The sequence below is a fragment of the Thalassophryne amazonica genome, chromosome 8 (genome assembly GCF_902500255.1).
Source record: "Thalassophryne amazonica chromosome 8, fThaAma1.1, whole genome shotgun sequence".
Classification (NCBI taxonomy): domain Eukaryota; kingdom Metazoa; phylum Chordata; class Actinopteri; order Batrachoidiformes; family Batrachoididae; genus Thalassophryne; species Thalassophryne amazonica.
In genome coordinates, this window is record NC_047110.1 from 39,030,542 (window position 1) to 39,055,061 (window position 24,520).

Here is a 24,520-nt window from a genome sequence, read left to right on the forward strand (position 1 = left end):
TGGATGGACAGATGGATGGATGGCCAGACAGACGAAAAGCCTTCGCAATAACCGAAGGCCATGGCCTCGGGTAAAAATGGAAAAGAACATCCCCCTAAATCAAATTAATATAACGTTGCACAGTCAGCTGCTCCCCTTTGCCACAGCAAATACAAGTTCAATGCCAGGTGCCCCTCCTGAAGCAACTCCAGTTATACCTGGAGAACACAACTAAATTGTTGTCATTTGAATAGAAAAAAAGAAAAAAAAAATACAAATTCTAAATGCAAGGAACTAAAACATGGGGGTAAAATTTAAATTACAAATACTGCCACTTAACAAATAGCATGGCATAACAAAGCTTTTATTTTGGCAGTCTAGTACATGCAATTACAGCTGAAAGCAAAGGAGGGCATGACCTCCTGACCCTCAACTTTTACAGCCATGACATCCAAATCAGGGGAACAGTGCAGAAAGTCCTTTGTCAGCAAGACTCAGGTTTTAAGTTGTCAAAAGTAAATGGACTGTTGTCTACTCAGCTGTTTCACTTTCACTTGTGTGTTCTATCCTCAACTCGTTAAGATCAGCTGTTTTTGTTCTAACCTGATGCTCACAAAATCCAGTTGAATCATATCAGTTTATGTAGAATGCGTATTTGTATTCATTGTACACCACTGCCCTCTAGTGTCAAATATTAAAATGACTTGTATGACTGTCAAAAACAATATGTAACATTCTAAACATGTGACAGACTTCAATCAGCACATCTTTCAATGTCAGTCAAGTTTAATATTCATCATGAAATGGGTACTCTGGATGGTCACTCCACCTGAGGCAAAAAAACAAAACAAACAACAAAAAAAAAAAACAAAAAACAAAACAAAGAACAACCACAGACAAACAAAAAGAATGATCACGAGGGTCATGTGTGCTTCTGCCATAGTCAACACATATATCATGTCTTGTATGAGCTAATACTTACATTTGAAGCTCCACAAAGCGAATATTTTTGTTAAGCGCTTCAATGGCTTCCATTTCTTCCTTGCTGAGTGAAAAATCAAATACCTGTAATAGAAGAAGAAGTAATAGATTCACAGTAAATTATAAATCTCGTTCATAAATGAATCCTGGTGCCATAATTGAAAACCACAAAACTACACATTATACCTTAGTTATGTGATCAATTTCAATTTGTTTCATTTATATAGCGCCAAATCTAAACAAAACTGCCTCGAGGCGCTTCACACAAGTAAGGTCTAACTTTACCAACCCCTAGAGCAAGCACCCAGGTGACAGTGGTGAGGAAAAACTCCCTCTGATGATATTGAGGAAGATATTGATCAATACATACATGTAAGTGAAAATGTGTAACTTTAAATTTAAAACAAAAACTATTCATCTGGTTTAAAAACATTTTTTTCACAAAGGTAGAGTGTGACACTGGCTTAGGCCACTCCAAATTTACAAAATTTACATCTGTAATCTTAAAATACATGTCAACAGTTTTTTATCACTAAGAAGGAAGAAGCAAAAGAAAAAAAAATAAAGAAGTCCTGTATAGATATCCCCAGAGGGCCATTATTGCCAGTGCTTGCCACTGAATACCGTGAAGTGGATGAGGGTCTATAACTTACCCTGGGCCATACCCAATGGTCAGAGGTGGGCATGGGTCAGTTTTATAGTGTACCGTGATTTGAAAAAGGCACGGTTTCAAAACTGCTATTCTTTCATACCGTTCCTGCATTATGAATTGTTTTTTATGACTCTGTTCTGCGGTTCTGTTCTGTGGTTCTTGTGCAGTACACTTTTGGATTCATGATATGGCAGTCACACTTGGTATTTTTGTGTGTTGTATGACCAGCTTTAGATAGAGAGCTTGCCAACTGTCATGTCACCAGTGACTTGCTAAAAGCTTTTACACACTAATTATAAAATATGTAGAATATGAGGTTTTCCAATTCAACAATTGCAGTTGGGTTTTTAGCATTAAAGATTCTACAGGTAGAAACTTAAATTGGCATTTCAGATTGTATGACAATGCAGGTTCTAGTATCCCATTGTTTTATATATGTGGGTTCAAATCCCTGTCAGACCAGCTCCCCAAATTGCTACTTGTGTGTGACTGAATGCCTTGCATGGCAGCGTGCTGACACTGGTGTGCAAGTGTATGCATGAACAGGTGAAACATAGAAATTAACTCAATTTGCCATATGTATATAAAGACACACATGCATACATTGGTAAAACCAACCTGGAAATTGTGTTTAATCCTCGCATGGTTGAAGCTCTTGGGGATCACGACGACTCCCCTCTGGATGTTGAAGCGTAGTGCCACCTGGGCACTACTTTTATTGTACTTTTTTCCAATAGACACAAGCACCTCATCCTCCAGCAGGGGAGGACATTTTAGATTCACCCTAAACAAGAGACAAAACAAACAATAAATGCTTCCACAAACACTACGTACACATGCAATACCTAAGTGCAAGTACTGTGATGTAAGCCCAGCAGCGACTCCACTTCCTGAGGGTGCTCAGGAGAAACAATATGGAGGAGAAGCTGCTGGTGTTGTTCTACAGAGCCACCATCGAGAGCATCCTGGCGTACTGCATTACAACGTGGTACGGGGGGTGCTCTGCAGCAGACAGGAGAGCGCTGCAGAGGGTGATCAAAATGACCCAGGGGATCACTGGTTGCTCTCTGCCCAGCCTGGAGGACATTGCCAGCTCTCGCTACCTCAGCAGAGCTGCCAGCATCAGCAAAGACACATCCCACCCCAGCAACCACCTGTTTGACCTACTACCCTCCGGCTGACGGTATAGGTCAATCAAAACTAGGACAAACAGGCTCAGGGACAGCTTTCTCCCCAGAGCGATCACTGCATGAACAATAACAAACCACATTACTGAACAAACTAAATATGAGTTTTCCATAAAAGTCAACATTTTTACAGCTAGGTTTTTTTTTTTTTTTCAAAAGTCAGGAGATGGATACATGAACATTTAAAGACATAAAAGTCCAGATTGACTGTATGTACTGGAATAAATCATGAAGTGGACACAGGTGGAGCGACCTTCAAGTAGGTAATAGTCAACACCTGAGGTTATGTCACTTTTATGGCTAAAAATATCTCTGAATCTGTGTTCATTTTTCAGACGCTGTATGGCTAATTTTATTTTTATCAGCTACACCAGGACTCACACAAGTTAAAGAGCTGGAAGTAATTATTCATAATCTTGCATATCATTTTTCAAAAGATAGTGCTGATTGGAGTGAGATATGCCCTTTAAATATGCCGAATGTTCACAATGAACGAATATTCTTTTTAATTCTGTGTTCGAGGAGGCAGCAGTCTCTATGCTGGTGGAACAGCGGTCTGTCAAGTGCAGTCACTTAATACCAGTGTTTCAAACTCACAAAACAGACTCAATCAGCACTTGATCATTTCCTTTTGACTTTGATAAATCACCTCACCTTGCATGTTCCCTCACAGAATTTTGTGCACTTGTGTGGACAAACTGTAAATTGCATATTCATGAATGCAAACACATTAAGTTGAAGATACATGCTATTTTGGGCATTTCACAGACACAATCCATGTTGTAAATCAACATGCAGATGTAAATCCAGTGGCATTTGTGCACCTTTTTACACACACAACCTTTAGTAAACCAGGCCCAAAATATTTTGTGCTCATACTGTCTGCAATTAAATAAATGTCCAGCAAATGCAAGAATCTCTGTGTTTTTGTTTCTTCTAAATTTGTATTTTCAATACCATTCCTGGTTTTTCTGTTTTGGGGTTGTACTATCTCATCTCCTGCCACCCTGCAAAGTGTCGTTTCTTACCATAAAAAGGAGAAAAAAAAAGTACCATTACAAAGTCTTATTTACCATGAATTTATGTTTAAACCTAATATGTTATTATTTAGTTATTAAAAGTGAGTATATTCAACCCTAGTGCACACCAAGAGGGGTCTCTGGAGGAGCCAATTGGGCTGTAGGCCACGATCACAATGTCATTCTGACGACAGTACTCCAGGAGCTTGTGTTGGGTAAAGTATGGATGGCATTCAACCTAAGATCAACAACAACAGCAAAAATTGTCAGTACACACAAATATGAGAAAACTTAAAAAACAAACAAACAAACAAACAAACAAAAAAGCCCAAACTCATCTAACAGTGTTGTCCTAACCATCCTAAATTAACACTATCCAGACAATATATGCTTCCAGCTCCCCCTGTAGGTTAGGGTCACTACAGTGGGTCTGGTGCTCATTGGGATTTGGAACAAGTTTTACATTGGATACCCTTCCTGACAAGTACACGTCTGCATGGAAAAACCTGATCACAGCTCCTCATGCTCCTAAACAGTCTACCAGCTACGTACTAATCAGAACCTACGCTTCTTCACTGTTGGCATCAGGTGAGAGCAGCATGGCCACAACAATGTCCTGAATAAGAACTGATGATGTAATGTAGAAATCTGTTAGACTTCCACAGATTTTAATGCAGAACTTGTCTTCTGCGATACAAAATTCGACTATTTGTGGCTATTTGAAATCTGTTACACAGCTACAGATTTCACCATGTAATAAAACCTGTTAAATATGTGAATAGTTGTAAACAGCTTATAAATGAATTGTTAAAGTACAGGTTGATAAAAACTCAATTTGTGACCGTAATCCAGCATGAACATCTGCATATCATCAGACACAACAGGATTATTCCCATTCTAATCCAATTCCATCATTTGCAAAGTTTAGTTTTCTGTAAGTAATTTGGTCGGTGAATCGTTGTGGAAGGGTGTGGTCAGCTCGTCAAAGCTTACCGTAGCAACAACGTCTTCATGCCAAACTGGAAATTCTGTTAGCAGACCCACAGATTTCTCCATCTCATCAGTTGCATTGAGTTAAATCCACAGCAAAACCATCAGTCAACCCACTTAAATCCATTAAATCTATGCATTTCAGCATCGTCGTTGCTAGTTTCTGTCGCTCTCAGCTGACAGTGCCATTAGTGACACCTGCGCAGCAACACGGTCAGGGGAGGAGTTATACATCAAATGTGAAACGGCCGAATATTTTGCCACCGTCTACTTGATATTTTATGGTCTGAAATCTCACACGATTAACCAATCAGATTCGCGGAACAAATGTAATTGGATTAGAATAGTGTTTAAAGCCTCATCCATATGGGATAATATATACAAACAGGGTTGGGTAGGATTACTTTGAAATGTAATCCAAAAGTAATCAGATTACAAGTAATCCAAATGTATGTGCATACATACATGTAATCCACATTTATTCTTTCAAAGTAATCCTACCCAACCTTGTATACAAAACTGTGAATTACATGACACAGTGTATTGCAATATATTTTGTGTGATTTGAGAGGGTCCACAAAAGTGTATGAAGAAACACCTGGTTAGACACAGGCTTGTGTTTAAGGCCGGGTTTACGCAGCAGCAGCTCCAACTGTCTGCGGTTGAAGTTGGAAACTCCCAGAGATTTTACCAACCCTGCATCTTTGCAAGCCTCTAAAGCCTGTCAACAGAAAATATGCAGTTAATTGACCAGATGAAAAATAAAATACACACACATAAAAAGACATCCATCGAGTTCTGCATCCAAAATACAACTTATGAGAATAGCTATAAGCATGACAATAAAAAACATACAGGAAAACTATACTGTGGAATGAACCATTCTGATTTACACAGGATGATACTCCTGTCCAGATTATTAGGTACAGCCAGATAAATGGAACTCATGATAAGAGACCTGCGAAACACCACACCTGTTATGAAAGTGGTGTTTAATGAAATGAACCAAAATATATTCCTATCAATCTTTGCTGCTATACAAATGTGGAACCTCAGTGTTGAACTGGTTTTATTTCAAATTTTAGGCCATACTGCAATGTGATCTGTTTATGAGACAAATATTGAGACAAAAACAGTCATAATTATTTCCTAATTAAAATGCAACTCATAAAATTTACCTCCCAGGTGGCACATAGGTCCGTGTCATGGTAGATGTATTTCCCGTTATGGTCTTTCGGGTAGAATTCTTTGCCAGGCTGGAATGTAAGCACAATTACCCTGCATGAAATGTTACTAAAATATACTCAACAAAAATATAAACGCAACACTTTTGGTTTTGCTCCCATTTTGTACGAGATGAACTCAAAGATCTAAAACTTTTTCCACATACACAATATCACCATTTCCCTCAAATATTGTTCACAAAACAGTCTAAATCTGTGATAGTGAGCACTTCTCCTTTGCTGAGATAATCCATCCCACCTCACAGGTGTGCCATATCAAGATGCTGATTAGACACTATGATTAGTGCACAGGTGTGCCTTAGACTGTCCACAATAAAAGGCCACTCTGAAAGGTGCAGTTTTGTTTTATTGGGGGGGGGGGGGGGGGGGGGAGATACCAGTCAGTATCTGGTGTGACCACCATTTGCCTCATGCAGTGCAACACATCTCCTTCGCATCATCCGTGAAGAGAACACCTCTCCAACGTGCCAAACGGCAGCGAATGTGAGCATTTGCCCACTCAAATCGGTTACGACGATGAACTGGAGTCAGGTCGAGACCCCGATGAGGACGACGAGCATGCAGATGAGCTTCCCTGAGACAGTTTCTGACAGTTTGTGCAGAAATTCTTTGGTTATGCAAACCGATTGTTTCAGCAGCTGTCCGAGTGGCTGGTCTCAGACGATCTTTGAGGTGAACATGCTGGATGTGGAGGTCCTGGGCTGGTGTGGTTACACGTGGTCTGCGGTTGTGAGGCTGGTTGGATGTACTGCCAAATTCTCTGAAACGCCTTTGGAGACAGCTTATGGTAGAGAAATGAACATTCAATACACGAGCAACAGCTCTGGTTGACATTCCTGCTGTCAGCATGCCAATTGCATGCTCCTTCAAATCTTGCGACATCTGTGGCATTGTGCTGTGTGATAAAACTGCACCTTTCAGAGTGGCCTTTTATTGTGGACAGTCTAAGGCACACCTGTGCACTAATCATGGTGTCTAATCAGCATCTTGATATGGCACACCTGTGAGGTGGGATGGATTATCTCAGCAAAGAAGAAGTGCTCACTATCACAGATTTAGACTGGTTTGTGAACAATATTTGAGAGAAATGGTGATATTGTATATGTGGAAAAAGTTTTAGATCTTTGAGTTCATCTCATACAAAATGGGAGCAAAACCAAAAGTGTTGCGCTGAAATATTTTAAAGTTATGCTTTGGATGTGAAAGGTTTATGTCAACATTTGGCATGCATCATCCATCTTCTTGCTTATCCCATTAAGGGGTTTTAGTGGAGGTGGAGAGTACATCTAGTACATACAGAGGCCACAGGCAGAGTATGCCATCATCAGATCACCAGTCCATTAAACCATACAGCATCTGGTGTTTCACTTACCAACTCATCTATGCTTTTCCGCCAGTATATTTTCTTTTCCCTACTATAATCATTGAATAGGCTGATTTTAAACTACAACCCCTGGCAAAAAGTATGGAATCACCGGCCTCAGAGGATGTTCATTCAGTTGTTTCATTTTGTAGAAAAAAAGCAGATCACAGACATGACACAAAACTAAAGTCATTTCAAATGGCAACTTTCTGGCTTTAAGAAACACTATAAGAAATCAAGAAAAAAAAGATTGTGGCACTCAGTAACGGTTACTTTTTTAGACCAAGCAGAGGAAAAAAAATATGGAATCACTCAATTCTGAGGAAAAAATTATGGAATCACCCTGTAAATTTTCATCCCCCAAATTAACACCTGCATCAAATCAGATCTGCTCATTGACATTGACCCTATGTGTCTTTTTGCAAGGAATGTTTTTGCAGTTTTTGCTCTATGGCAAGATGCATTATCATCTTGAAAAATGATTTCATCATCCCCAAACATCCTTTCAATTGTCTAAAATATCAACATAAACTTGTGCATTTATTGATGATGTAATGACAGCCATCTCCCCAGTGCCTTTACCTGACATGCAGCCCCATATCATCAATGACTGTGGAAATTTACATGTTCTCTTCAGGCAGTCATCTTTATAAATCTCACTGGAAAGGCACCAAACAAAAGTTCCAGCATCATCACCTTGCCCAATGCAGATTCGAGATTCATCACTGAATATGACTTTCATCCAGTCATCCACAGTCCACAATTGCTTTTCCTTAGGCCATTGTAACCTTGTTTTTTTTCTGTTTAGGTGTTAATGATGCCTTTCGTTTAGCTTTTCTGTATGTAAATCCCATTTCCTTTAGGCGGTTTCTTACAGTTCGGTCACAGACGTTGACTCCAGTTTCCTCCCATTCGTTCCTCATTTGTTTTGTTGTACATTTTTCGATTTTTGAGACATATTGCTTTAAGTTTTCTGTCTTGACGCTTTGTCTTCCTTGGTCTACCAGTATGTTTGCCTTTAACAACCTTCCCATGTTGTTTGTATTTGGTCCAGAGTTTAGACACAGCTGACTGTGAACAACCAACATCTTTTGCAACATTGCGTGATGATTTACTCTCTTTTAAGAGTTTGATAATCCTCTCCTTTGTTTCAATTGACATCTCTCGTGTTGGAGCCATGATTCATGTCAGTCCACTTGGTGCAACAGCTCTCCAAGGTGTGTTCACTCCTTTTTAGATGCAGACTAAGGAGCAGATCTGATATGATGCAGGTGTTAGTTTTGGGGATGAAAATTTACAGGGTGATTCCATATTTTTTTCCTCTGCTTGGTCTAAAAAAGTAACCGTTACTGACTGCCACAATCTTTTTTTCTTGATTTCTTATAGTGTTTCTTAAAGCCAGAAAGTTGCCATTTGAAATGACTTTAGTTTTGTGTCATGTCTGTGATCTGCTTTTTTTCTACAAAATTAAACAACTGAATGAACATCCTCTGAGGCCGGTGATTCCATAATTTTTGCCAGGGGTTGTAGTTCTACTTATCTAGTGTCAGATGAACATAAGTTTGTATAGTTGCTACACCACTTCTGAAACCTTACACTAATCCCAGGATATGAAACGTGTTAGACATCTGCAGTATGTATAGAATTGAAGTGCAAGTGACACAAAATGAATTATCCCAAAACAATAACAAATTCTGCTCCAATATGGAACTGTGAACCATTAAATGTTGGTGAGATCACAAAGGCTGTGACTAAGCCTGAGGACAGGGAAACCTCTAGGGATCTGCGGCATCACAGCAGAGCTTCTCAAGGTGGGTGGAGATGCTGTTCCCACTGTGTTACAATCACTGTTTCAATCTGACAGATAAGTATCATCCCTACAAACTGGAAAAAAAAATGACTTGTCCAAATCTGGAAGGGAAAGGGTAATGGATTGTAACAATAGTGGCATTAGATAGGTCTCTGGGCTCAAGGGAGTAACTTTGATTTTGATATTGGTGGGGACACAAAAGTGCTCCAAGACAAAGATTTTTTTTTTGCATTACCAATCATAAGTTCATGTCATGCAGATGTTATTGGTTAACAAGCCATCCCAATGGTTAGGGAGTTGGTCTTTCAATCACAGGGTTGCAGGCTCAGATCCCAACCTTACCTCTCTTTACACCTCCATCCATGACTGGAGTGACCTTGAGCAAAGCAACTAACCCAACATTGCTCCAGCTATACATTTAAATTGAATTCATCGAGGATGGATATTTAACACGAAGTATTGCAATGACCCTATCTGCTAGTGTTGTGACGTTCGTGAATAGGGATGGGTATTGATAAGATTTTAGCGATATCGATGCCATTATTGATTCTGCTTATCGATCCAATTCCTTATCGATACCTCGTGAATTTTGTACTAAAAGTAGGCTTTACAGGTTTTCTATGTATTTCATTGAGTTTTAAAGTAAATAAATATGAAATTGGTCACTGTATCCTTGATCTCTGGACATAAATAAAAATAAACAAAACGGTGTGTCGCTTTGAAGTTATTCATTCCGACTGGACTCTATCGTTCTAACTTGACTCGTCAGAGAGCCGTGCAGCGTTTGGAGCTGTGTGAACAGAACGGAGGACGATTCTCGTTTCTTTCTCGCAACAAGACAGGAGTCCCAGTTAGTAACTTTAATCCGCACAAAAGTGACTCATGATTGACATATTCAGGGATGAAAGTGGTGAAAAACAAAAAAAAAGCTGAAACCCAAAATCACCCCCCAACACCACCTGCACGAAAATTAATTCTACTTGTAGAAGCTGTGAAATGCAATCTGGGACTATACCAGACAATAAATTGCAGTGAGTGCAGCATCCATTTAGTGAGAAAAAAAAAACAACAACTTTCCTTATTCAGATTCATTCCAGTAGTATTCTGCTCTTACTAGGATGCAGCAGTTTTCTAGTTTGGCAGATAGTTCTGGAGGAAATCACTGAAGAAATTAACACATTGAAAATATGGTTTGACCAAAACAAATTGTCATTAAACTTAAATAAGACAGGGATGAAATGGAGGTGTAAGAGTCACTAGGTGTTCACAGAAACAATTATTTATTTCTGTATGTATATATGTATTTATGTATGTTCATTGTTAGTTGGTTTTATATTTTCTGTTGTGTTTCTATTCAGGTTCTTTTGGCTCTTTCTCTAAAACTGTATATAATAAGTATATATTGTATATAATAATCATTAGATTATAATATATAAACAAAAATAAATTTAAAAATATTACAATTTGAAAACAAATGCACCCGAACGTGATGACATCTGCAACTGCTTAATGCTAACTTTTAACATTGAAAATGCCATAGACATGCTAACGTGTTAGCATCGCTCCCGTTTTTAAGTTATAAAATACATCTATCAACTGTTTCAGAAGACCATAACAGGTCAGTTTAACATAAAAAAAAAGGTAAATAATACAGACGAGCAATCGAAGCACTGTTTCAATCTGCGAACCACTGCTTCGATTGGTTCAAGGTTCAAAGCAAAGCCGCGCTGCAGAAAATTTGATTACGGACCCGCTGCAGGGTCTGTAATCAATGTAGAGAAATGATCGTTTTCCTGACAAACACCCCCCAAAATAATGGCGACTCTGAAGGACCGATAACAGAATCGTTAAGCAACAAGCTTATTGATGTCAGTGGATCGAATCATTTCTTAACGATACCCAAAAGGAACCGGTTCTCGATACCCATCCCTATTCGTGAATTAATCGATTCCCGTTTGTCTGTCTGTTATTGTGTCCGCCCGCGCAGTCTTTTAATAAGTTCCCTGCAACTGTGCAGTAGCCTAGCTCTAAAGATGCGTCCTGCCACCTTGCTAAAACCTGCCTAGTGCCTAAAGAGCAGAAGAAGCCTAATGCTTTTAAGAAGGGTTTCCATTCATGAAGGGGATTTTGCTTAGCTTGACAGAGATCCTGCACTTACATTCCTGACTGTGAAGAATGAACAGATATCTTGTTTCTTGGGAGGGGGGCCGTCATCCATTACCAAATATCACCAAAGTCTAGCTCAAGAGAGAGAGATAGGGGTGCGGGGGGGTGTCGATGGCCGGTCGCGGCCACTGTGGGAAGTATGCTGCTTGGAGTGACAAGTGGGATAGCCAACCAAGTTAGTGAGAAACGGGTAGCTAATCAGCAGTGTTGCCACAGTTACTTTGAAAAAGTAATCCAATTACTGATTACTGATTCCTCCTTGAAAAAGTAACTTAGTTACTTTACTGATTACTCAGTTGGAAAAGTAACTAAGTTAGATTACTAGTTACTTTTTTAGTTACTTTTCCCAGCTGCCGACAACAACCCTCTGCCACCTCAACATGACAATGATACTTGTTTTGCCAAAACTCACTTTATAGTCACCCTTTCTTGGCTTCAATGAAAATAAATACTTGTTTTATAAAAAGTAAAATAAAGACCTCTTTCTTGACCTCATATTTAACTGTTGACAGCATTGTAACAGTAAAACTTGCAATTTCTAACCTACATTGTTTATAAATGTAACTATTAAATTCATTCTAACATTTTTCTAACGTTTAAATTCTCTCTAAACATTTATCTTGTCGAAATTATTATTATTTTAAGTAGTATTAGTAGTTGTAGTAAAAAAAGGCTTCAAAACTGGACCTTTAATCTAGGGGTGTTGTGGGGGGGGGGCACATCTTTGCCCCACGCCCCCATTCCACCTAGATTCGCCCCTGCTTTGGCGTTTGAGCATAAAGAATGGATAACATTTATTTATGCAGAAAACATGACCAGATTTACAGGTAAGAAAGTTTTATTGCGTTTTCACATCATGTGGTCCTCAGAAAGAGTTTAGGTGCATTTGAGTGGAAAATAGTGTTAGTTGTTGACGCGTCGCGGAGGATCAGCTGTTTTTAACGAGCAGATACGGAGCGGCTCGGAGAAAAAAAAGCATAAAAATGTCTTTGTAAAGCTCAGTGCAGGTGTGCTGTTGTCACTGTGCTTTAAAAGGTAAGGACGAGTCGTAGCTGTTGCAGAAAAACGCGGATGAAAAGCTCACAGCTCGCTGAAAGTGTGTAGTTCAGTCGAACCCCGACCTCCTGCCCACAGACCAAGTTTAATGCTGCTATCGACCCACAATGCAAAAATAATAGTAACGCACAGTGACTTGGAGAAGTAACTTTAATTTGATTACTGATTTGGAAAGATTAACGAGTTAGATTACTCATTACTAAAAAAAAGTGATCAGATTAGACCGGCATCACTGCTAATCAGAAAAGGATATCTATGATAAAGAGGGGGGCTTCGAGCAGTGGCATACATTTAACCCTTTATGTGCCATAATAATGGAGGACAGTGGTTTTATTGGTCGTGATTACACAGTAGGGGGCTCAATATTGGTAGGGACGTGACCCTAGCGTCCCTACCCAAAATTACACCCTAGTCTGGGCTAGAGAAGGTGCTTGCAAGAATTATTCCAAATAGGATTCAATTCCGTTGCACTCCACATGTGGCCTTCTAGAGACTCAAATTGAGGCCCTTTCAGTGTCATTTTGATCTTGGGGGACAGCCAAAAATCAGACGGAACAATGTCAGGAGAGTAGGGTGCCTGACAAATCACAGGAGTGTTGTCTTTATCCAGGAAAGCCTAAATTAGCTGAGCAGAAACAACAGATTCATTGTCATGATGCAGCAACCAACTTTTGCCGTCCATAGATCCGGGCCTTTGTGGTGTACAGCATCGTGAAGGTGACGTAGGACCTCCAGATAATACTTTGTATTAACATTTTGGCCTTGTGGTGAGTACTTATGATGCACCACCCCACGAGAGTCAAAGAAAATTGTCAAAATGACTTTAACATTGCTGCAAACCTGCTGTGCTTTCTTTGGCCTTTGTAATGTTTGATGTATCCATTATGATGACTGAAATTTGGTTCCCAGGTCGTACCCGTAAACCCATGTCTCATCACTAGTGATGATGGTTTTCAGGAAGTCGGGGTCGCTGTTTGCGAATTCCCACATGTCCCGCGAGACTTCCAGACACAGTTGGTTCTGCTCTGCCATTAGCAGTTTCTGCATGAATTTCACTGACACTCTCCACATACATACCCAAAGCCTCTGTGAAAATGGAATGTACTGAACCTGTGCTTAGCCCCACCTCATCTGCAAATTCTTGGATGGTGACATGATGGTCATCCATGACCAAAGTCCATGTTCTGTCAATCACTTGGTCATCTGGTCTTGTGGATGGCCTACTGGAATGTGCTTCGCTCTTGACTGATGTGCGCCCATTTTTGAAGCAGTTGTACCACTGTTTCATTTGTGTTACGTCAATGGAATCATCACCAAAAACCTGCTGAATCTTGCAAATGGTTTTCACTTAGATATCACCAAGCTTTTTTTGGGAAAATCTGATGCAATACTTTTGCTCATTTTGTTCCATCATGTTATAGCAAATGAGAATCCAACAGCTGCTCAGTAAATGTCTTCACTCTAAGGTTGACTGCTAGCGACTGATACGTTCTGTGGGGACAAAAGTACTCACACATGCGCAAGAAGGTTCCCGACACCTCCCTACCAAATGACAACTCCCACAATTCATTTGTTTCCATAGGATAAAATAAGGTCGGTTGCCTTTTGAATGCACCTCATAGAAAATATTATGGGGTTAAGGAAGAATGTGAAGAATTTAAGAGAACTAAGGTAATAATGTGATGGCAGAAAGTAATGTAGGCTCCTTCAGCTGGACTCCCATTGCTGATTTTTGACACCCAGTGTTCCTGTTTTTGGTGCAAATACCCAGTAGGGCCATGATGTGGTAGCATTATAGAACATTGTGACCAAAAGGTTTTGAACATGTTAAAAAAAAAATCACATCAGTATAAATTGTGATCCATAATAGCAAATAATCTGATGTAATTTGTACAGACAGGGGTTCATAAAAGTAAAATAAATAATATAAAATATAATAAAAGTATAATATAAAAATAAAAATTAAATACAATGCAGATCATAGTGAACTGGCTGCGATCATGTGTGTAGTGGCCATACAAAGGGGAGTGTAGTAAGATTTGCCACATTCCCTATCTATGATCGGAGCTGTGCACTTCATGGAGCATCGATGTGCTAGAGATGACGACTGTGGACATATAGGTAGAACATGCAGTAATAAGGACCTACCATTCTCTGATCAAAAACCTCCTTCTGATTCTCCTCTGCAAAATAATTCCCATGAAGCGCATGTTGCGCTCTTCAACACAGAGGTTTGAGATGGTAACATTTTAGCTTTGTGTCATAGTGTAGTAATAACCACCAGGTGAGCGCATAGGCTGAGTAGAGTCCTGTGTGCACAAGCACTCATCTGCAAGATGGAGCAATGTCATGGGCCGCATTAATATTTGGGTGCAGTTGACACTGGCTGACTCTCATCGGTATACAGTAGTATAACAGACGTTTGGACTACGATGGCAATAAATCTGACCTGATTTCCTTATTTTTGGAGTCAGGAAGGCATTCATGGTCACAAATTGGCAATGGAAGACCTCCCAAGCTTGATTTTGCAGCATTTTCCTTTCCACTAAAGAGATGATCCATATCTACATTTGCTTTTCTTAGAGCAAGGGTGTCAGCATCTGTGACTGAAATAAAATTCATTAATGATGTATGTTATTATAATGTATTATTATATGGCTACGACAGTACGCACACTCTGACTGATTTCCTCTGTGACATTTTCCCACATCAGACCATTACCATGACAATCGGTCTGGATCGCGTATCAGATTTGCGACTTTGTTTACAATTTTCACAGCATGAAATCTAACTAAACAAACATCGAACAAAGAAACTATGAGTGACGAAGCGGAGCATTCTCCGAGCAAATTTTATTACACTGAAGAGTTAGAATTGGAGGAAATAACAGCAAACAAGCTCGAAGTGGACATGCGAAATGAAGACCAACAAGATGAAAACACAGCTCCGAACAGCCATATAATAAACAAATTATTAACCTCGCTTGCTCAGTTACAGTGAGGAAAATAAGTATTTGAACACCCTGCGATTTTGCAAGTTCTCCCACTTAGAAATCATGGAGGGGTCTAAAATTTTCATCTTGGGTTCATGTCCACTGTGAGAGACATAATCTAAAAAAAAAATCCTGAAATCACAATGTATGATTTTTTTAATAATTTATTTGTATGTTACTGCTGCAAATAAGTATTTGAACACCTGTGAAAATCAATGTTAATATTTGGTACAGTAGCCTTTGTTTGCAATTACAGAGGTCAAATGTTTCCTGTAGTTTTTCACCAGGTTTTCACACACTGCAGCAGGGATTTTGGCCCACTCCTCCATACAGATCTTATCCAGATCTTTCAGGTTTGGAGTTTCAGCTCCCTCCAAAGATTTTCTATTTTTCACCAGGTTTTCACACACTGCAGCAGGGATTTTGGCCCACTCCTCCATACAGATCTTATCCAGATCTTTCAGGTTTGGAGTTTCAGCTCCCTCCAAAGATTTTCTATTGAGTTCAGGTCTGGAGACTGGCCAGGCCACTCCAGGAACTTGAAATGCTTCTTACGGAGCCCCTCATTAGTTGCCCTGGCTGTGTGTTTGGGATCATTGTCATGCTGGAAGACCCAGCCATGACCCATCTTCAATGCTCTTACTGAGGGAAGGAGGTTGTTTGCCAAAACCTCGCAATACATGACCCCATCCATCCTCCCTTCAATACGGTGCAGTCGTCCTGTCCCCTTTGCAGAAGAGCACCCCCAGAGTATGATGTTTCCACCCCCATGCTTCACGGTTGGGATGGTTTTCTTGAGGTTGTTCTCATCCTCTAAACATGGTAAGTGGAGATGATTCCAAAAAACTCTGCTCTGGTCTCATCTGACCACTTGACCTTCTCCCATGTCTCCTCTGGATCATCCAGATGGTCACTGGTGAACTTCAAACGGGCCTGGACATGTGCTGGCTTGAGCAGGGGGACCCTGCTGCCCTGCAGGATTTTAAACCATGACAGCATCATGTGTTACTAATATAATCTTTGTCACTGTGATCCCAGCTGTCTTCAGGTCATTGACTAGGTCCTCCTGTGTAGTTCTGAGCTTTCACAGAATCATCCTTACCCCACAAAGTGAGATCTTGCATGGAATCCCAGACCGAGGGAGATTGACAGTCATCTTGTGTTTCTTCCACTTTCTAATAAATAATCATAACAGTTGTTGTCTTCTACCAAGCTGCTTGCCTGTTGTCCATCCCAGCCTTGTGCAGGTCTACAGTTTTGTCCCTGGTGTCCTTAGACAGCTCTTTTGTCTTGGCTATGGTGGACAGGTTGGAGTGTGATTGACTGAGTTTGTGAACAGGTGTCTTTTATACAGGTAACAAGTTCAAACAGGTGCAATTAATACAGGTAAAGAGTGCAGAATAAGAGGGCTTCTTAAAGAAAAATTAACAGGTCTGTGTGAGCCAGAATTCTTGCTGGTTGGCAGGTGTTCAAATACTTATTTGCAACAGTAACATACAAATAAATGATTAAAAAAATCATACATTGTGATTTCCGGATTTTTTATTATTTTTTTTTTTGGATTATGTCTCTCACAGTGGACATGCACCTAAGATGAAAATTTCAGACCCCTCCATGATTTTTAAGTGGGAGAACTTGCAAAATCGCAAGGTGTTCAAATGCTTATTTTTCTCACTGTAATAATCCTGTATTATTTTAACATTTGATCTCAAATTTAGAATGTTAATTTTCTTCATTTAACTGTATGCACGTAGCTCACACATCAAGATTTACTTTTGGTCCATTGTCCTCCATCCACGTTAGTTTTTTGCGTTTCAAAGTAAACAATTTGGAGATCTCTGCTCTCAACATATGTGTGGCTTGGAGTTACATATAGCTTGGAATGAGCTTGTTTGTTAGTTTCTTTCATTTCCAAAGACCAGGGCCAAGGCCACTGCTACTTTGTTGCACCCTTATCAAGACAATTAATCTTCTTTCTTGAGCTGCAAAAAGTGGTAATTAGAATTTTAATATGCTATATATATTTAATATGTTTTTATGATGTTTAGGTTGAATCCACATACCCCATATTTACAGATATATTGGAACAAATTGGCTTGTTTTTCTTTCTTTCATTTTGATTGGATCAACTTTCAGGTGTCACTTATTTCTGAAATTCTGTACCCTCTTCATACATTAAATTTTGAATGATTTGATATGGCATGACCCTACAATCAGTTTTAAAAGGGTGTTGATAAGTACAAATACTGTCTATTTTCACAATTATTAATATTTTATTATCATGTACCACAATGGCTCCGCATGCTTGTTTTTGTTAACACATCATTAGCTAATAATATCTTAGAACTGAATCTTATATAAGTCTGCCTTACTGAACAATAAGTTATTTTTAAAAGATCCCAATACAGTTTGCAATTAGTTATTCTTACAATATTGGACAGTATAGATGCATTCTTTTGGTGGAATTATTATTTTAACATTTGATAGCAACCATGCTAGCTAGTAAATCTGGATGAGACATACAGTGACTGAATTGTAATTTGTTCAAAAGTCTTTAAGACATTATAATACTTTGTTTGGCATTCAGCAATATCTTTCAAGTTTAGCTCTCAGAAATGTGTGTTTTTGTGTATTTTCATACAAATATTTAGTAGCCATACTTTTGGAACATCACATTTACAAAAACAAGCAAACAATTATTATAATGATATAAAAAGTCCTTTAAGGTTACTGGTACTGTGAAAACTCGTCTAGTCTTTATTTCCTGCAATAAACAGGGTAGCATAGGATTAATGGATTCAGTTAGGATACAGGTGAATACCAGTGAACCTCCTATTTTGGGCCATATGTTGGCATCTTTTAACATGTACAGTGATTATAACATAAAATAAAGACAACCACAGGTGTATCAAGGTGCTGGTGAAGCTTAATTGCTAATTACAGGAACTTAGTGGCCATTAATGCCACTGGTAGTTGGGTACAAGATACAAACCTTGAAGGCCATAGGGAGCTCAATAATGTAGAGATCCACATAATCTAGTTTCAAGGTTCTCAATGTCCTTTCCAGTGCTGGTCTCACCAACTCTGGTGGATGGAAGGTATTCCAGAGCTGAAGAAGAAGTATAAAAGTTCTTGTTATGAGGTAACAGGTTGGACACAACACATTGAACTTGGGTACAAATTCAGATAAAGATGAAGATCTGGAAAGTTAGGTCAAGTGGTTAAAGCAGTGCATTTGTGACCAGAGGATCTTTGGTTAAAATGCCCATCAGACCGGTACATCACTCAGGACCCTTGCGCAAGGTCCTTAATCCCCAAGTTGCTTCCTGCGTGTAGTGAGTGCCTTGCATGGCAGCACCCTGACACTGATGTGCGAGTGTGTGTGAATGTGAGGCATCACTGTAAAGCACTCTGACCATAAAATTGTGATATAAATGCAGTTCAAATAGAGCAAGGGTGCCTACAGGAGGAAACTGGAGGAGAAATTGGAGACGAACAAGGCCAAGGATGTGTGGAGTAGGATGGGACAGATCACCAGCCTCCAGAGGAAAGGCAGGGGTGCCATTAGGACTTACATCGGTCAATTGAGCGAAACCAGTTTTTCAACAGGTTTGACTCCAGTTCGACCACCCCACCCCATGGCCCCCCCGATTGTTCCTCTGAGTACTGACCACAGGTTTCTCTCACAACCCTCACAGCCCTCCACCAACTCCTGCAACAGACACTTCTTTATATCTTTTCCACCCCTCATCACCCCGGCTGACATCCACCACAAATTCTGCCACATCTTCCATGAGTTGGACTAGACTACAAACCACAGCCAGCCAGGTGATGAAAGAGCTGGAGAGGTTAAACCAGGGGAAAGCTGCTGGACTGGATGGAACCAGCCCTCTGGTGCTGAAAGCGTATTCCAGCCAGCTCTGTGGAGTACTCCAGCATCTTTTAAACCTGAGCCTTCACCCTCAGAGAGTTCCAGTGCTGTGGAAAACATCTTGCCTCATCCCAGTGCCTAAGTAAGGGCATCCTGCAACTCCTAATGACTACAAGCCAATAGCACTGACCTCTCATATGATGAAGGTGATGGACAGACTGGTCCTGGCACACCTCACATCACTGTTGTACTGATCACAAGACCTCTGCAGTTTGCATATCAGCCCCATCTAGGTGTAGATGATGCTGTAATATATCTCCTGCAGAAGGCTTACTCCACCATGGACAGACCCAACACTACAGTCCGTGTCATGTTCTTTGATTTTTCCAGCGCCTTTAACAACATCCAGCTTTGATTGCTGAGGGCGAAACTGGAGAAAATGTAGGTGGATGCTCTCCTGGTCACGTTGATCACTGACTATCTGATGGACAGACCACAGTTTGTGAAGCTTCAGAGCTGTGTGTCTGAGCGTCTCATCAGTAACTTTGGGGCCCCCCAGGGAACTGTGCTATCCCCCTTCCTTTTCATCACCTACACCACAGACTTAAAGTACTGCACTGATTTGTGTCATCTGCAGAAATTTTCTGATGACGCAGCCATAGTTGTGTTAATTACCTAAACACAACAGATGAAACCTGCTGGTGAAAAGTGTGAAAGCCTTAATTTGATGTTTTGTGAACTCAATGTTATATGAAAGAGGACATGGGCTGACATTTCCCCACCAAAAAAAAAAAAAAAAAAAAAATGTAGGGAGGGGGCATTTTGCATTGATGTTTCAGCTGTAAAATTCACAATAATGCAAAAAGATGAGCATTCAGATCATGCTGTTCAGTTTATTTGGTTTTGCCATTTAGAGTTGGCAACAAATTGAATGTTTTACCTTTCCACAGTAAAATATGTTCTCTCTTTTAACAGTTCCATCCAAAATCTTCTCTTTGATGGCTTGTCCTACTTCATGCTCATTGAAATACACCAATGCACCATCAAAGTGCCTGTAGCCCACATCTATGGCCAACTTCACACACTCGTATGCTGTTCCTTTGGGTGTCTATGGAAGAACCACAAAATGTAGTAGTTTGACATTTTCTAAAAAACATATAATAAATGTACAAGGTAAACAACCAGGCAAAGTATCACTGAGGACATACACAGTCAACTGACCCGGTTGCGTGTGTGTCAGTGAAAGCTGGAACAAACCATTCAACGAGGTGAATATCAGTATAATATCAGTCCATGAATATAGATATTAATTTAAAAAGTCCACAGAGTTATTTTGACTTGAATGTTCAGTGGTGCCAAAAGGAATACTCCTGAGTGGTTCTGGAATGCCGCGTTAACACCGGGCGCAATCAGACACTACAAATTCGTGGGGGTCGCGTGCCGATGGACGCGCCTCCTTCGCCCGGTGTGTCGCTCTGCTTTTGCTGCGAAAATTTGCCCCAGTGCGTCATCAAATAGGAGGAGCTTCCATTCCTCTCACCGGCTCCGGTTGTCGGTCAAGTAAACATGACGGACCTTGATCACATGGAGCGAGTTGTTCTGGAAAGCTCCCAATACAGGGAGTATCATTATTTGCTGCAGGAGCTGCATCTGGATGACGGCCGCTTTCAGCAGTCCTTCTGCCTCTGCGGGACCCAGTTTGAGGACCTCCTGTCCCGTTCACATGCGCACATGTAAACAATTAAAAAGCAACAAAAAAAGAAACTCTGCTGCTTGCTGCAGCTCGTTCTTCCCCCCAAAAAAACTCTGTCATAATTGTGTTTAGAAACCAGTCACCATTTGTTTTATTATACATCTGTGTAGTTAATTAATAAAATATTCTCTGCAGACGATTCGCTCGCACACGCACGTGATGAAAAAGAAAGAAACTCCTCTCCCCCAGCTGCAGAGCTGCTGCTCGCTGCAAAAACTCTGTCATAATTGTGTTTAGAAACCAGTCACCGTTTGTTTTATTATACATCTGTGTAGTTAATAAGTAAAATAATCTCCATGGACGATTCGCTCTCGCACACACGTAAAATAAAAAGAGAAAGAAACTCCGCTCCCGCTGCTGCGGGGCTGCTGCTCGCTCCAAAAACTCTGTCAAATTGTGTTTAGAAACCAGTCACCATTTGTTTTATTATACATCTGTGTAGTTAATAAGTAAAATAATCTCCATGGATGATTCGTTTGCGCACGCACGTAAAATAAAAAGAGAAAGAAACTCCGCTCCCGCTGCTGCGGGGCTGCTGCTCGCTCCAAAAACTCATAATAATTGTAAAATAAAGGACAAAAGAGACATAAGTCCTGCTCACAGGCTGCTACCAGATACAGGACATGTTCACATCTTCAGTCAAACTCCAGACATTTCCACGTCACTACATATTCAGTCCCTGATTGGTCATCATGGCGTGACAAGATGAAAAAGTTCAGATTTTTCAACTTGGGGAGGAGGGCAACGCGACGTGATGCTACACAACATCGCGCCACAAACGCGCCAATCGCTCAAAATCCCTTCACTCGCGTCGCTTCATTCGCATCCATTGCGTCGCATTGCGTGACTTGGTGCCAAAACACGTTGTTTCATAGGGATTACATGGCAACCTGTCGCTGCTGTCTCTCACGTCACGCACGGTGTGAATGCGGCATAAGGGAGCGCTCGAGAAGTACATGTTCCACTGTCTGGATTGCTTGGTCACATTGGCACAGTCAGTTTTTACGTGCACAGTGCATCCAGAAACTATTCAGTGCTGCATATTTTCCATTTGTTTTTATGTTACAGCCTTATTCCAAAATGGATGAAATTCATTTTTCTTTTCCTCAAAATTCTACACAAAATATCCCATAATGACAATGTGAAAAAACGTTTCTGTGATATTATTGCAAATTTGTAAAAAACAAAACAAAAAAAAAACATACACAAGTATGGACATAAGTATCCACTGATCATCCTTGAGATGTTTCTACAGCTTAAGTACAACTGGGGTAAATTCAGTTGATTGGACATGATTTTAAGAAATAAAATAATTTTACTCCATTTTCAAGTAAGGTTGTAACATGACAAAATGTGGAAAAAGTGAAATGCTGTGATTACTTTCCAGATGCATTGTATGTTGTTTTCACTTGTTTTGAACTAAAGTACACAGACATCACTTCAAAATCTCAGAAATACTGACAAAAGATCCTTACCGTTCGTGGGTCTCCATAGGTACCCAGTCCCAGCAGTGGAATATAGTTGCCATCACTGAGGGGAATTCTGTGGCCCTCTAAACCCAGATTCATGTTTGCAGAAGTCTGGATATATTGCTTTTTCATTTGCAGCCTGTATAATAAGTAATTGATTAAACAACCATGACCCTTGCACTGTGACGCATAAACTTTCATGTGCTTATCTGTCAAGTCAGATGCGGTCTGGGAGCATATGCTGGTGCTGCACGTCGCTGCAGTCACCACGCTATGGATCCATAGTGTCTCAACACTGTACATTACTCCATTATGCCTCACAGCAAGCTTAAATCATGAAGATGATATACAATTAAAAAAAAAAAATGCAACAGAGACTTGCTTGCAACACCAATACAACTGAACAACTGTCAGCAAAAAGAATAAAACTGTTCATTTCACAGCTATGCTTGAAATACAGGAACTAATTAACATCCACTGAATAATTTTATGATGGCTCACACTTCTTTCAGCTCGGAGAGCATATGTGGTTGCATCTTACTGCTGTTCTGCTGATCCCATGTTTGCTCTTTCCTTTCTGCAGAGATGTCACCAGCCTGAACAGAATAGATGGCTGCAGCAAGCTGTGGCACAAACATTCACCATTTATTATGTCTCTCATATTCATAAGCACAAGCAATATTTAGTTTCTCCAACAACAGTTCCTCTGACTCATTTGTCAGGTCAAGATATGGTTGGAGGTCACAATTTGTACGAGCACTCTGCAAGCCATTCAACACTGTAAAGAAACATGTTTTGAAAAAGCCCAGGTTCATACTTTTATCTCAACTCTCATTATCTCAAACACCGATGGCAAAAATTTTGAGGGGTCTCTTTGGTTCCTTTTTCCTCAGAACAATTTTTTTTATGCAAATCTGTTGAATGTTTGTCCTGGTACAGACACTAGAGGTTTCGTCTCAGTGTAAGTTTTCCCCTCCATGTCACTCTGGAGCTGCATATCAGCAACAATGGATGTTATCATTATGTCCAATTTGGCCAGATACTTTAAATTACGTGTTCCATGAAGTCAAAACTTAGAGAGGTAAGATTTCCTTCTTGTCAGTTTTATCACTTACTTGATTTTCCTGCTTTTCTTGTTGTGTTTTATTTGTTTTGTTTCCTTCTGCCACTTCTTTCAGCCACTTGAACTGGTACAGCTGGTTGGGGCACACATTGAGTTGCGAGGAGCTCACTGACACTTATACCCGCTATTTTTTATTCTTACACTATATTCTCACATATTTTGTCTTAAATACAGAGGAGTTCAGACTGGAGTTCAAACTCTGGAGTTTACATTTAACACCGGCACATTCGTCATGCCAATGCGACTTGCTGTGTTGCGCTGGATGCTGCACTTTGTGCTGCGAGACACTGCATTCCATAAAATAATTATTTCAGAGCAAATTAATCATTTACTTCCGGAATGACAGAGGAATTTTCTACAGCTGCTGCTTTTTTCTCTCTCTCTCTTGTGCACTTCATGACACAAAGAACACATTTGGAATTGCCAAAAAGGTAATTATTTGCATTTTCATTCCTTTTTATGAGTATCTGTAAAATTATTTTTATGATAAATTTAACATCGTAATCGTTCAGATGAGGTGCGCTGTAATGCGGTGCGCTGACGCAACGAGTCGCACTGACAGTGTTTTTTAATTGTTTGCGCAATGTTCACATGAAGTTCATGTAATTAATGCATGGCAGAGATTTTGAACATTTCAAAATTTTCTTTGTGCACTTGCACGAAGCTGCGCACAGTTTACAACAGTTTACAATGAGTTTGCTCTCAGCAGATTGCGTACCAGTGCACGGATGAAATTTGTGCAAGTGTCAAGGCACCTTTACAGGTGGTTGTCCATGAACAAGTTTTGCTACCGTGTCGATCAAGAACTTTGAGTTATATTTGTTTTTGCTGATCAAATCAGACTAATAGGTCCACTTTGTAGTCA

General features: G+C 40.0%; 1 protein-coding gene across 1 annotated transcript; it reads right to left on the reverse strand.

The window, feature by feature from the left end:
- Nucleotides 1–231: 231 nt before the first annotated feature.
- LOC117515457 (aldo-keto reductase family 1 member D1-like) lies at nt 232–22,697 on the reverse strand. Its single transcript, XM_034176027.1, has 9 exons — nt 22,539–22,697; nt 20,251–20,418; nt 18,432–18,548; nt 5,987–6,064; nt 5,407–5,529; nt 3,947–4,056; nt 2,231–2,396; nt 962–1,044; nt 232–808 (listed from the first exon to the last, which is right to left on the reverse strand). Exons 1-9 carry the CDS (start codon nt 22,662–22,664, stop codon nt 766–768), a joined length of 1,014 nt encoding a protein of 337 aa, XP_034031918.1. The 5' UTR covers nt 22,665–22,697; the 3' UTR covers nt 232–765.
- Between the last annotated feature and the right edge of the window lie 1,823 nt (nt 22,698–24,520).